At 35.0% G+C, this 16,194-nt stretch overlaps 1 protein-coding gene across 1 annotated transcript; it reads right to left on the reverse strand.

Moving 5' to 3' along the window:
- Nucleotides 1-268: 268 nt before the first annotated feature.
- Nucleotides 269-11,718, reverse strand: LOC124355681 (vegetative cell wall protein gp1-like). The gene is made up of 4 exons (XM_046806842.1): nt 11,695-11,718; nt 8,307-8,779; nt 5,263-5,402; nt 269-405 (listed from the first exon to the last, which is right to left on the reverse strand). Exons 1-4 carry the CDS (start codon nt 11,716-11,718, stop codon nt 269-271), a joined length of 774 nt encoding a protein of 257 aa, XP_046662798.1.
- Nucleotides 11,719-16,194: the final 4,476 nt, after the last annotated feature.

The raw sequence follows: 16,194 nt of genomic DNA on the forward strand, positions 1-16,194 counted from the left end.
CCATGAACGTAAATAATATATACCATCAGCATGCCAACTTACGTTTTAAAATTTCCATAGGACTCCATCATAAGTGCTTTTATTAAGCAATATAAGAACTTCGATTTTGAAAATTGCGTGCGAATCCGCGGGTAACAGCTAGTTAAAAATAAATATATTTACATAACAACAACAAAACTAAAATACAACTATTTACAATAAATGATTACCCTAGGTTATTTAAAATCAGTGTAGGTTATTTAACCTTAAATAGAGTTCAACGGGAGCACTACAAGCTACGCAAAACCGATGTTCCCGTTCCAGTTGTGAGGCACAGTCCTCGCAGACAGCGGGATGTCCGCAAGGAACAGCTACCATCATCACTGCCTTGTGCACCAGGCAAACGAGGCAGTGATTTATCACTAACTGCAAAAAACATAGAGGAAAAGCGGTTTCTGTTTAAGCTTTAAGCTTTATCCATATTAACACATCACTATCCAAAAAGTAAAGACAGTAAAAATAATTCTTATTCAGTATTTGTTGCATGTCTCTTGAAGAACGACAAACAAAAAAATGAGAGTTTTACGTTAATAATTAAATGCGTAATTAGTTCTTTTAACACCTATAAAATCAGTTATTTATTAGGTATTACTTTCAGAAATAACTTTGAAAACACTGCAATATACTATATATATTGGGTGTGAATACTGATTTTGATTTATACTAATTAGACTTGTGTTTATATAGAAATCAGGCAAAATTTATAATTGACGGTCTACTTTGTGAGTGAGGGTGGAGGTCAAGCGAGGTATAGTCACAAGACAATTCTAAACTCGCTGTACCCGGCCCGCCACTGTGTTACATTATGTCATAATAATGCAGCGTAAGACCCTACCCATCCTGTGTGTTAAAAAAAAACCAAAACAAACAAATATTGACAAATTTGTTTCACATGAACCAAACATCGATATGTTTTAATTAGAATGCATGCTTGTATAAAATATAATTTTAGTTCAAGAAAAAGTCGGTTGTTCAGAAATTGAACAGCTATAGATTTTAAAAAATCAAACATTTAAAACTACGTATGTGTTTCTAATGTTGGTTATAAAATAAATTATTGTCCTGGAATTGTATTTATTACTGGTTTCTTTCGTGACGAGCAATAAAATATTTCGTAAAAAATACAACTGTATGAATAATAATATACTTATTATTCATATTTCATATTCATATTCATTAATTTATTATCATTGGTAAAGGATATATTACTTACTGTTAATTATTTCATTTTTACAGTATAGGTACTAAGGGTTCGATTTATTTGGCGTTTGGATATTATTTATTAGTAAATCACACAGATCTCAACTACTAATGCATATCGTGGAAAACTTTAAAATAACAAAAACTATATTATGTAATTTGTAAAGATATTCCTAGAGCGTTAAGTGTGCAGCTGGGCGGATGTGCAGTGTCGCCTATGTTCTAATTTTATGTGAAACGGATAGTTAGTTATCTAGTGCAAGAAAGCCACACATAGTATACAATTTAACCTTATGTTTCAGGGTAGCAGTCAGACAGCTCTTATTGAAATCGTTCTAAACTAAATGTGGAATCGTAGAACGCTATGTTTTAGCAATATCTTTAGTAGTAAATTGTTAAATAGTTTAATAACTACGGCTTAACAAATACGTTCAATAAATTATTAGGTGAAATATACCTTTTCCTGAAGTAAGCCTGAGTCACTGTTGTTGATATTTGTAAGTAATATTTATATCACCGTCAGCCAACGAGATAAACGAGAACACAAGTCACAGTTTTCAACTAAATAATCCGTCTTCATAACAGTTTCACAATCTATTCTGTTATTAGGGGCTCTCCTTAACAGATTAAAGAAAATTACGTTGTGTACTTATAAAATTCAAATTGGCTCCAGGCATCAAGACTATACATGATGGTTAAGTTAAATGACGGGTAGTGGCCTAACTTTAGCTCCTAATATATATTTTGCTAAAACTCTTATTAACAGCTTAGAAAAATTTAATGTTCATAGCTCAATTCGCTATCAAAATATCACCATGAGTTATTTCAAGTTATTGGTTTTGATAAAGCTCAGCCAAATCCTAAAGAGAAATATGACTTAGAACTCTATATTGTCTATATAGAAACAAACAGATACAACAGAAAATATTCCGGCTTACTCAGAATATTCTCAAAACTTTATAAAAAGGTTAGAGAAAACGCAACGAAAGTCTTGTGCATTGCGTTTTGTATTTACACATTGATTTATTCTCCGATTTTCTCGTTATTATCATGGTTAAGATTAAGACAAATGTAACATTCGCAAACGCTCAGCCAAATTTCATGAAGTGACATGCAACATCATTGAACTCGATTTTGTCTACAATGTAGAAATAAATGTTCATGCTAAATTTATAGGTTTATGTAAAACTGTTTCAGTTTCTAGAGTGACAGGTTTCTAAATGCTTTGAGTCAAAGATGACTACTATAAACGGTACAATTCGTTATATTTGTATTGCACCATCCATGAAAAAATCAAGGTTCAATGTTTTAAATGTTGTCGGGTGCTTATTATAGTTTTCATACTGACTCCTGAACCTTAAACTAGCGATTTTTTGCAAGAAGGAAAAACACATATTGACTTCATTATTGTTTTAAAAAATAGATAACTGTAAACCATATATCTTATGACTGGGTTATTATAATTTTATAAATACTTTAAAATCCTAAACCTTGCAATACATTGAAAATCATATAAAGCTAATTTATTTTACAGTTAGGTTTTGTACATATAAAAAGATTAAAGGGATTGGGTTGTTGGAAAGTCGTAGAGCGCAAAGTATTAAGGAGTATTAAAGAGCTAGTTATATCGAGCCGATACACCCAAGAAAACAGAGCATACGTTGGCACCGGAAGACGAATAGACAAGGATTAGTGTAATGCAGAGGAGGGAACCTCGCGACTTGGTTCGTGGGATCATCGGGCGACACCACCGAGCGCTAGTGTAGAAACAGATAATTAGGGCTCCATAGCTACAACGTGGATAAAACTGTATTATTGGGCCAAAAACAAAATTTCATCAATATACAGATTCTACTCCTATTATTAAATTCCTAGATTTTTAAGTTCGAACCACGCTCCGCCAGGCCCAAAGCTTCCTCCCAGTTGCTCCCCTCAAACAACAAAGCCGTGTCGTCGGCATGAAAAATCGCCCGGTTCCCTAAGTGAGTTTAGTTGTTACCGGGGATATGAATTTATGCTATGGCCACGCTCGTCGACAAGTATTTAGCGATTATGTCAAGTAATGGCCTTGAGCAACTGATTGACTCACCCACAGAGGAAATAACTGTTTATATCATATATCTTTAGAACTAGAGATCAATGTAGCTTTTAATACCATGTTTTTAACTTCATTCAGACAAGACCATAATGCGGTAGTTTGTAATATGTTACATCCTAATATGTCACTTTGTCTTCTGAATTTAAAAATAAATTAGAGGCGGCCACACACTGGGAAATATAAGCGTTCACTCAATTAGGTTAATAATGTTAAACCATGTAATTATGCCTTTTCCTAAATTATAAGTTTACAAAAGTATTTATACATATATAGCTCCTAGGCTCTATAACACATTATCTTTCGCAGTGCCTTCCTCGAAAAACATTGGGCACCGCTCATACGCAAGCTGACATGCTGGGGGTTTTTACAATTGTTGACATAGAGCAACTCATATATTAGAAACTTTGTTTGACTGTTAATAAATGTATTTGCTGAATCTTTTGTTTAATTTATATGTACTTGGTTACACATTAACAATGCACTTGACGTTAACTTACAAAAAACTGACATTTGAAATATTAAGCGTCAAAATAAACCGTCATTTTAATATTGAATAACGAAAGAAAAGATGTATTGTATTTGTTTGACTGGTATTTTTGTGCATTCTAAGAATCAAATGGTTTCTACTTATGTTTTTATGTACTTTCAATAACACCTTCTTATAACTATTGGTCACGTGATTTCTTAAATGGAACGTAAAATTATCATAGTGCAATTCTACAAAGAGACAAAATGATTCATAAATCTTTATCCTTTATTTTTACAATATTATTTTTACAGAACATAGGACGCTCTATAAAATGTAGGTAGATTTCAATGTTACCCCCCCCCCCCCCCCCACCCCCCCCCCCCCCCACCCCCCCCCCCCCCCACCCCCCCCCCCCCCCACCCCCCCCCCCCCCCACCCCCCCCCCCCCCCACCCCACTAAAATCTCCCGGTGTGGATCCAATTGTACTTTCCTTGAGATTCATCGTTTTTGTAGAGCAGCAGGATGTTAACATGAAAATTTATAGTGACGGTAAACAATTAAAAATGCTGCTCTACGAGTTAACGAATTTAGAAAATTCCATATTACTTTAGAAAGGGAAATGTTGAGGTGAACGTGTTCTGGCTTTATGTCTCTAACTGATTGTTTAACTTTGGGCTCTCTTTTAAGTTGTATCCCACTAATGACGGCCTCTTGGCTGAAGTGGTCAGATATAGTTGTTTTCACCACAGACCTGAGACACTTGGATGATTGGTGATGATGTTTGTCGATAATAGATTTTGTTGTAGCCGTTACTCTCCTCAGAGATTTGACTAACAAATCAAGGTCAAATGACCTATAAGTAAATCGACCTATTGAATTGTTGCATGGTGGAGTTTTGTCCAACATGTCGATGTTGTGAAATCCCCCAAATCGACAAAATTCTGACGAGGGTTTAGTCCAGACATGTCAGAATATTTGGAATTTTTAAAAGACGGTGTCTTCGTTTCCACTGGGAGAACCTGTAAATTCCTTTCACGGCGAATTTTTATAATTTTGTTCGAAATTTGATCCCGACTGCTTCGAAATGTTTTTTCGATTGAATGCTGGGTCTGAAAGGGGGCTGACAAGAAATTATGTTTGTGAAAAATGGCAACTCCTCCACCTCTGGAGTGGGGTCGGCAATACGCGGAAGCCAAATTGTAAATTGTAATTTTGCACAATGCTATGTTATCCCTTTTGAAACCGTCTTCCTTTATTACTAGGAGATCTAGTTTCAGATCCTCACACATGAATTGGATTTGATCCAATTTTTTGGTTGCAAATTGGTAATTTTGACGAAGCAGTCTTATTTTAGTTTGTATAATATATTTGTTATTTCAATGGTATATATTTAACTGCTTCCGTGTAGCTGTTGAAAGGCAGCGTCCCAATGCCAATCAGGACTAAGCGGCATACAGGAGACCGCAATGTCGACAGCCGGCTCCGGAGCCTCAACACCAGTGGCAGATAATGGCAGCAGTAGTGACAGCAGCGGCGATGGCAGTGATGGAGACGGTGGTGGTGATGTTAACCCTTTCTCTCTGCTAACATCCCGTCTAGGTATTACACAGTATTACAGTAATGCCGTGTTATTAGGTAGAAATACAAGACACCATATAACAACTATTAATTGAACTTTCATCCACACCAAATTTCAAAAGTTATACATTCGCATTTAAACGTATTTATAATTAGTGCTAATATTTTTATTTTCTAACTCGGGTTTGTACAATCTTATTTTCTCTTTGGATTTCAGTCGAATAGTGAAACTTATTCCAGCGTTATAGATATAAGTTATATTTACTTTTTTTATTATATTTTCAACTTCTTGTCTATACATTCAAATGTATAGACAAATGTTGTTTTATTACCCTTTAAAGCACCCAAATAATATATAACACTCCAGCTCAACTGAGGTAGGTAAAACCTATAAATATAGTAGAGTACCCTAACAAAAAACTAAACTATAACATGGATATTGTGATAGAGTGAAATGCCTTTGCCTAACACATTAGAATTAATTTTTTTGGGTTTCAAAAAATGGTTTGGCGAAATCTGAAATCACTCGAAAACTCTGCTTACAACTGGAAATTATTTATGAGAAAAATAAAAATGAAATTGTGATGATGGACCATATGGTTTTATGGGGAATATATGCTTATACAAAATATAACGCGGATAATTAATCTCGAATTAGAAAAACAAGACTTTTTGGCTCTTCTGCCACTAGATTTAGGTAGATTCCCATTGCAGTTCGTAAGTCTTGGTACATAGAAAACCATCAATGAACGACCTGATTCCATAAACGCTACAGGAATATACAATTAAAACCTAACTATGGAAACCACTCTAAGCTACCTAGCTCCTAGCTAACCTCTAAGCTAGTCCTCTGAGAGCTTCCAGTGTCTGTAAAGTCCTCTATTTTTTAGGACGTCTCAGGGTCCGAATGTTCTCAGCTTCTAGTAACTCCTGATTACTGGCAGGTAACGGTCTCCGGAAGTACTCAGCGTCTAGGACTTTCCAGCTCCTGGTAAGTCTTGGCCTTTTGTCAGTCCATTGGCAGTTTCTGGCTTGTATAGGCTCTTGTAGGCCCTCCTAGCCTCTGGTAGGTTCCTGCTTCTAGCAGACGGGCTCTAGAACCTCTCAGCACCTGGGAATTTTCAACCTCTAGAACTTCAAAGCCCCGTGACAAGTCCTAGCTTGTTTACAGATCTCTCTGCTAGGCTCAGGTCCCTTGTAACACCCCACCTCTATCATTCCTGCTTTTGGGAGCTCTCAACATTTAGGATATACTTCTACTCCTCTAAGGCAGACCGACCTTTTTTGAAGTCTTGGTGTCTCTTATGTCGAAACGATGCTGGTGTTCTTTTTTAACGTCTTCGTTACCAACTGTTTTCGGATCTTTTCAGATGGATGAGGACTCCAAATACTTCGGTCACAGTGTCAGATGTATTAAAAAGAAACTAAACTCAACACTCGCATCAATTGTTTTTATTATATTTTGTTTTAATTTTGTCACAGTTAGAGGCTAGTATCAAAGATCAAAGTGAGGTCTAGATTAAAAAGGGGTTTGCTCACAATTGTATCAGATTATATTACTGATTTCTGGGTGGGTAACTATATAATGATTGTGGTGTAATTGTGATTAGCACAAACGAATGCTTTGATTGCGTCTGCTGTGGTTTCCTTGTAAACAAACTGTATTACCGCTACTTGTCACCCTATCAACCAAACCAACCGTTATTATACTTGAATTAACTCTCTTTGTGCAAAAGGTCTCTTTAGTTTAATGCCAACATGATCTGAACAAGTAGCAAGGCTTCATTATGGTTCTATGCAGAAGACAGTTAAAGTAGATCTTTTATGCTGGACAAAAGAGAAACTAAAGTCATACACTAAGCTTTTATAGTTTAATTGTTACTTATATGGCACTATTATTTACTTATTATCTGAGGACAAATTTAATTTATTTTAACAAATTAAGAAACAAATACATAGATATGTAAAGAAATATTGGACCCTTGTTTAAATATATAATAATAATATTTCCGATAACGTTGTTAAATGAAGAGTTAATTTATTTAACATGTTTAAATTGACTTCCCCTCCAATTTTCTGAATGATCTCCAATATAGTAAGAGAAATGAAAACATTGTGTGATGGGTGGTATTGGAGGTAAAATCATTTTTGTTATGACTCCTTGGTTTACTACGAATTAAAGTCCCTCAGTGTGATGTTTGTGGTGCATAAACCTTTAAAATGGTTTTATATAATTCTAGGTAGATAAGAGCTGGTAAACGTTTACTATTCCAAGATCCCATTCTCACTCTAAAATAGTTCTAAAACTAAATGTTTAATAAAGTGTGAAATATTCACTCCAGCAAAATTTTAACTAATGTCACATTCATAATTTTTAATTTGGTTCTTTTTTATCTAACGTGTTATATACAAACCAACAAGTGATTAAAAATACCTGCCAACACGTTTTTGTTATGTAATATGTACCTAACTTCTAGCAAGTTTATTAGATGAAAAGTGCTCACTGCACCAGAACTTGCAAATATACGTTTCTAGTAAAAATGTTCCAAAATTATAAATGTAATAATACTTATAAATACGTGATCATATATCAAATCTAATATAACTATTCTACACAAAGCTATACTTTAATATTGCTATAGCTGTAGTAAATAGTGTTATCGCTTTGAACATCATACGCCACAGTGTCTAACATTTGCACACACAACAATACTGCATCAACCTTTGGTAATGAATGTATTATATTCTTTGTTCTCCAGCTTATAGCTATGTATGCACTTATCGGTTGTATAAAGTAGGAATTAAATGGAAAACACATTTAATGAGATATTTACTTAAAAAAATTTATTAGCCTAGCGAACATAATATAAACAATAAACAAATTAATCAGCCTTAATTACATTTTGAACTAAAGTCTTCACCTTCTGTAAAAGAAGGGCGGGAACAGAGCTCCCGGTATCGTGAAGGGCCCAGAGAACGACGTTGGGAATGGAGTTCCACCGTAGAAGTTAGGAAAATAAGGGGCGGGCAGGAAAGGAGAAGGGAACCTTGGAGGGAAAGCAGGTGGTAGGATGGGGGAGGGGAGTACCCGAGGAGGTAGGACCGGGGCAGGTAGGGCGTGAGGAGGTACTACCCTAGGAAAAGCCGGAGCAGGAAGTACTGCGGGAGAGGGTAAAAGACGTGGAAAAACGGCCGAAGGCGGTAGGTACGGAGCCGGAGCTGGGAGGAATGGAGTCTTGAGGCCTCTCGTGACCAAGTCCACCCTGGTGGCATAGGGTGGAACTGCGTAGGGCACGGTGTTGATGAAGGCCGGAGAAGGCACCAGAGGGGACGCAACTACGGATCCTGAAGCACACGATACACCCACCATGAACAGAATGGTGGCGAGGGCGATCTGAAAAAACGGTTAGAATGATCACTTCTGCATTTTATAAATTAAGGATAAACGCATAAAAGATTTCAGTTACTATATATAAAACGTAAATTTCTTTACCTTACAAACTTAAAAAACCAGGATTTTAATAATATTAGATCAATCAGGTATTCGTTCAAGCTCTAATTCCTTTTTAAACATTTTAATTTGTTTCATTCTCCCAGTGGAAAGCCAATATACAAAATTCACCTCTACATAAAAGACAAAAACCCTCACTCACTCATCACTAATTCTGCAACGTCCCGACAAATTAAGTTAAATGGCACATATACACCTCATTCTATATCAGTATTATCATATACATATCGATATAGGAAAAATAAAACAACTTCAGGCATATCAAATAGCCATAGTGGTTGCAACCCCTAAAAACTATATTTGAGTTTTTTCACCTGTCTTCTTTGCTAGGAGGCTGAAATTAAACAAACACTTTCCTCATAGCTTAAATTGAATAATCAACCACCCATAAGTCTTTGTAAGACGTTACAATGTCTAGAAAAATTATATTTAGTTTTTCATTTTTTTCGCTGCCCTATGAAGGTGAAATTTGACAAACTTGTGTGTTATACCCTTAACAGACTTCCGCCACCGAAAATACCTTAGACCTAAAGTAGATTACAAAGACCAGTATTTGAGAAATGTAGACGTATATATAAAAGAAAGTATATATATATATATATTATATATATATATATATATATATATATATATAAACTTTCTTATCGGAACATCGAGGTAAACGTCAATGCGGCGCCCGAAGTGCCTATTCAGGATAACTTGCACCGGTAAACCAGAATGATCGGAAGTAGTAATAACCTCTCTGTTTTATGTCTTTGTTATAATTAACAAACAAATAAAAACACATAAAAAGTGTTGAATGTCTATATTTAAACAAACTTTCAACATTTATCAAATAGTTATATCCCACCTTTCAAACCCAATTTGTTCCAAGGATCGAAATCGATCTTCCCTTAGCTCAAATCCAGCCGTTTTGATGTGTCACTCAATTTTAATTTTGGTGACATAAAACTTTATCTGAATGTTTGTTATACAATTTGCACAAGTTTTTACGAATATTTTACGTCTTAGTAACAGTATTGTTACTATGAGAACAAAGCGATACTTGCCTGCGATTGCTGAGGGCCGTAATTTATCGTATCAGTTCTCAAATAAATTACAACTTTCATTGTAAAATTAAACGTGTTTTTTGCTTTACAAAAATATCAATATGTAAATACCATCAATTAAATAGCCAGTTTAGACTTTAAAGTGATAAAATAATAATCTATCTATATTTTATGTAAACTATTTTTTAATATAGCATGAGTAGCACGAGCACTTACCATTGTGTATGATGTGTGAACTCCCTTGTGAGTGTGATGTTCTCGAAGGTGTCACAGTATATATCGACTGCTTGTCAAGTCCGGACTACTTCCTAAGACCTCGGGCGCATCGCAAGTAGCTGCTGTAATCAATTATCTAATACCGACGTAGCCGAAGACTTTCTCGCTTTAGACACCATCATTGATAATTCAATTTTGGTTTGACTAGTCATGAGAGTTAAGTTCTGAGTAATCAACTAGTCATGAGATCGTAAGGGGATAACACGACTAGCTGTATCACAGAAAGGGTTTTCTGTATTTATTGCCGATATCAATAATATAACTTACTATAACTGCTCCGTAGCCTATGTAGTCCAAGCACTTATAATGGTCCTTATGATATTTTTTCAAACGTAATTAGGATAAGATCAGGTACATAGTATATCAGTGTTCATAATTAGACACAGAGGTTAGGAGACAAACTCCTATATCAAGTGTTACACGTATATGAGCATTCCCTGTCCAAATGAATGATAGTTACAGCTGAATTTACCTTTCCCCGATCATGAAAATATATACATCATTCTGAAAACCTACTAAGGTTAAAAATAATCTTGTGATCTACTTCCGGTATAATATATTCCCAGTGCCATAAATGAGTGTTGTTCCTCCGATTAAGAAATATATTTAACTACTTAGGTCTAAGAAGCAAACTTCAGCCAAAAAGCGTCCACTTTAGGCCGTTTAAATGAACTTCCGTTGTTATGTATTTACGGTGTCAAATTTGAGTTTTCTTTATTGTTTGGCCATGAAATAAATATATATGTAGATCTTAGAAACCTACTTCAGTTAAAAATAATAGTTATATGGAGTCTAATTCCATCTCTTCCAATCTCCAATCGGTCAAAGATATTTCGAGTGCCATAGCTGAATATGCCTTGTTGTCACGACGAAGAAAATATAAATACATACTTAGGACTGAGAAGTCTAATATGGTAAAAAGACATCTACTCACGATATAAGGGGGGAAATGGTTTAAAAATTATGCAAAATGTCAGTACTCATTCATTATTGGTTTTGAGTTGGGTAAGTCTTGTTTTTGGACTGCGGTCTGGGAAAGAATTGCTCATTGAAGCATGTTGATCTAAAAATACCATATTACAATGTCAAGGAAGCCAAACAGTCTTGAGTATCTAGTCATTGTGCGCATAAAATTTAAAAGGTTTGCCTCATTACGGTGGATCGTATAAAAGTGTCTTAATAGTATTACCAAAAACAAACTTATATATAATATCAAGTTTATGTTTTTAATTCGCCACTAGACCAATCTGTGAAAGCTATAGGCTATCTTTGTCTTTATTATCTACATTACACAACTAATCAAGCACTTATTAAAATGTAAACAAATTTATCAGTATCTTTGACGTACTTCAGATGAAACATAAAAAGAGAATTTAAAAGTGCCAACGGCTGTTCAGTTTTGTTGAATGTTGAGTGTAACTCTAGTTCACCTTCCTCTTATTGCAGCGTGTGGTATCTGACGTTGTCTCAGACTTGACTTCTGGGATCTGGAGTCATTTTTCGTCAAAAGGGAGTTTTTACATCAGAGACACCTAGTAGATTACAAAATACAGTAATATAGTGTAATCTAGGTGAAGTGGCAGTCTTATTGTCTCATCAGGTGATCAACTGAGTGCAAATACGTTCTTTCCGATACGATCTGAAATAAAAATATTATCTTAAAAACAGTGGTTGAGTTAATTAAAAATTAATTCAGGTTGTGCTGAAAAAAGTGTACACAGAACAGTTGATGGCATTTAACACGCTCTTATAATTATTAATATACCGAAACTTGAGGATGACATTTTTCGCTACTTTAAAGACCAGTGGGTCGTAGCCCAAAGGGATTTTTGAAATAAGAATTTATATTCATACCAGGAAAATTAAGAATATCCATGTAAAATTTCAGTCCTACCGGTTGAATAGTTTACGTTTGAAACCAATACAAAACAAACAAAGGTAGTTTCGTATTTACAATATTATGTTGTGAACAACAACGAGCTTCATTGATCGTTGGATACGTTACCTGTAATAGAAATAAGTGTAAAGACATACATGCTCTAACCTACGTCTAAACCACTAAGCAGCCGTAAAATTCCGTATGGAATATTTTTTTCAATAATAATAAACTAATATTTTTAGTAAACCCCAAATCTGGTATTGGCTCGTTTTTATACAGAATTCCCGTGACATTGGCAATACTTTGTTTTCATCAGCTGTCTTTAACAGTTTTAACTATATTAACAGTAAATAACTTCCTCTAAACGATTTTTCAAAGTATTTTTGGTCGTTATTTAGAAATAACAAGAGGTCAATGTTTTTATTCTTATACTTTATAAGCAATGTATGTATGCTTAATGTTTACTAAATATATCTCCTAAGTTTTGTTTGATTGAGTACCCAATATCCAAACATGCAATGAGCTTCACATAGTATCGCATACATAATATTTTTGTTAGAATAGAATAGACAAATTATTTATTTCTAACAATTTATTTCTAAAAACATATATACCTTTTATATACAATAGATAAATTATAAATCACCCTTTTACTATACTTATTAATAGGATTATGATAGTAAAAATGTTCTTTATAACACAAACAAAACGTATTTCAGAGCAATTGACTATCATTGGAAACCTATATTTTCATTTTGTTTGTTTTTATTCATATTAACCCGACTTATTAATGCAATTTTTTTGACATTTTGGCCTTAGTAGCTGAAGGAGGCAATTATATCTAGAAACTAATTCGTAATTTATGATCCAACAAGTTAGTTCGGTTAGTATAGTTCGAAGACAATAAAAACCAGACGTTTTATTGAAGTTAATAATCGGTAATTTTTGAAACTCTCTCTCTCTCTCTCTCTCTCTCTCTCTCTCTCTCTCTCTCTCTCTCTCTCTCTTTGGATATTTTGGGTTGGGTCACTATTCTCAAGTAATGTCCCCTAAAAAAGAACCCACCCCAGTAACAGCATGTCTAGGCGGGCAACAATCTTTGAAAACTTGGTCAATAATACTGAGTCAAAGTTATCTAGTATGTCCATACCATACTCTCAGGCATTTATTTTCTTTTATACGGATATGCAGCATTTTATCTACTGCCCTTTAAATTTTCTTGTTCACCCGAAGTGATACCATAGACTTATCTACTTTTCACCATTGTTTCATTGTCGTGGGTTTGCGTCATAGACCAATCACCCGCTAGTAGGACTACTTCATTCACCAAGGAAGGAAACCTCAGACTATCCGAGGTTTGTTGACCCGAAACGATACCATGTATTTTTATTAACATAGATATATGTAGACGCGTAATATATCTTGCCATTTTATGAAGAAGGTGGATTGCTAATTTTTACTTATTGTGTTAAAACAAACTTTGAATGATATACTTGCTGATATATCAGAACGTAGATGAGTTTAATTAATAGTATAAATTTGGCCACCCTGCATACACATAACACAGCTATGACGGAATAAATTGATTATATTATGCATGTTTAGCTCCATTTAGTTTAGAATGCTTAGCTAAGCCAAGTCGATATTCACACTGACTCAACCTTTATCATCAAAGCTGTGTTGAAAATTTGCTTGCTCCACCGTGCTGTGTGAATTGTGTTTTTAAACTACGTATTGCACTCAATTGTGCACTGATCCTCTTTATTACACGGGATAGCTGCTGGGTAAACCAGACATATCTGTTTTGTAGATTAGGTGTCTCTAATATCAAAAAGATGCAACAAGAAAACAACTAAAAATTCATTTTCTTGCCAGACCACTTTTTGAAGGTATCCGACAAATGACTGGTTATGTTGATTGCATTCTCAGTACTCCGTTGATGCTGGTACCTTCAACGATAACTAATTCATGCAAATTTGCAAAGTACGCTAACGTTTCGGTCTTGAAAGATCTCTTCTGATTCCTAGAGTCATGTTCGTGACAGTGTTAGATTTCAGACGCATCACTAATCTAAAGGTGAAACGGTCCTAAACTAAAACATTCACACGTGCTTAGTTGTGTCTGCACTCCGGCCATCGTTACGTTGTCAGAGAGTTGCGTCACGGATCAATCACTCTCTTGTAGAACCACTTCACCAAGGAAGTGCAGGCCCAGGCCGCTTGGGGCTTGTTGACCCGTTGTGCAACACGCGCGTGCGTGCGACCTTGATCCCATCATTGGTCTGCGCACGCGCGCCACGCACGACCACCCGTGCCCGGGGACAATGCGCTTGCGTAATGTGCACCAGACATTTCTATTTGCCACCCGGACTTTAAAAATTAACTTTTCTCGTTTATGTATTAATTCGAATTTGGAACTTAAAATTAGGTGTAATATATATTAAACCACGAAACATTCGACTATAGATACTCCTGGGAAAGTATTCTTAACAAGAAACTAGCATGAAACTATATTCGAACCAAACATTCCCTGAAGTAGTCCATGAAGTAAATGGAGGACCATGAACAACCATTATACCAAGTAAAAATTGAGTTGTTTTTATATAACAATTAGCCAAATTCTTGGATATGGATGATTCCATGGTAAGGGTTCGAGTGCAGACCACGTTTGAACAATCTGCCAGATTCGTGAGAATGAATTTAAAACCGTATGTGTTTATATTGCAAAATAAAACGTGAGATAAAGAAAATCAAATGTATGTGGCTATTGAAGACTCTTGGAGCAATAGGTAACTTTTTTAAATAATACCTACTAAATGTAAATAAAACAATATTTTTCCAAATTATTTATTTTTTATAATTAATTTTTTATAATTAAAATTGAAACCTGTTCGGATATCAACAATTTAAAAAATTCGACATATTTCAAGCGGTCCACTAGTAACCGCGGAACCACATTCAATATATTACACCAAAATATTCGAAGTTACAATAAAAATATAGATGAATTTTTAATTTTATTGGATAGTTTAAAAATTAAATTCAACTGCATAGTCTTAACAGAAGCATGGCTCGATAACGAAAGTTAACTAATGCATTTGAATGGGTTCAAATTATTTAGATCCCACAACAACATTAATCGATCAGATGGGCTTGTTATCTATATAGATAGTGCGTTATCGGTGTCTTGCAGTGAGCTGAGACTTGGAGGGGTGGCCACCGCCTTATCTCTTGACTTCAATTGGGCCGGTCTCCCTTGTCAATTATTGGCTATTTACCGCAGTCCTAATTCAAACATTGTCCTCTTTAATGACGCCTTGGATGAGTACTATAATATCAATAGAAACAAACTTTGTTTCTTAGTAGGGGATATTAATTGTGATATTCTTATTATTAATTCGAATTCACAGGAAGAACGGTACATGGATATTCTGAGCGATGCAGGTTTCGTGGGGTGTATAGATAGAGTAACGCGACCGTCTAGTAACACTTGTATTGATCACATTTTTGTAAAATTTCATAATTTGAGTCAAATTTATTCTATAATTCTAGAAACTACAGTGACTGATCACTATCCAGTATTGGCCCAGCTATATTTACAAAAACATACACACTACTCAATGCCTGAACCGTTTTATAATACGTATGACTGGTAAAGATCTTTTAGACACGAATTGGGAACCTGTTTTAGAGAGCACTTGTGTTAATGCTTCTGTTGATACATTTATTGATATTTTGCGCTCGGTGATTAATCGTAATTCTAGAAAAGTAAAGATAAACGCAAAAAATTAAAACCATGGATAACTATTGGTTTGTTAAAATCTATTCGATATAGGGATAAACTCAGTAAATCGTTAATAAAAGAGCCATTTAATACTCAATTGCGAAATAAATTTATTCGGTACCGTAACACGTTACACTCGACCATAAAGCGAGCTAAATTTGTTTATTACAATAATAAAATTGCTGAAACTGCAGGTAGCATGAAAAAGTTCTGGTCCGTGGTTAATGAGGTGGCTGGTAGGACATCTGATAAGGAGCGATTTCCTGTTGAGGCATTCTGTGATCCGGAAAGCTCTGATACATCGCCATCTG

This window comes from Homalodisca vitripennis, chromosome 2 (genome assembly GCF_021130785.1).
Source record: "Homalodisca vitripennis isolate AUS2020 chromosome 2, UT_GWSS_2.1, whole genome shotgun sequence".
Lineage (NCBI taxonomy): Eukaryota > Metazoa > Arthropoda > Insecta > Hemiptera > Cicadellidae > Homalodisca > Homalodisca vitripennis.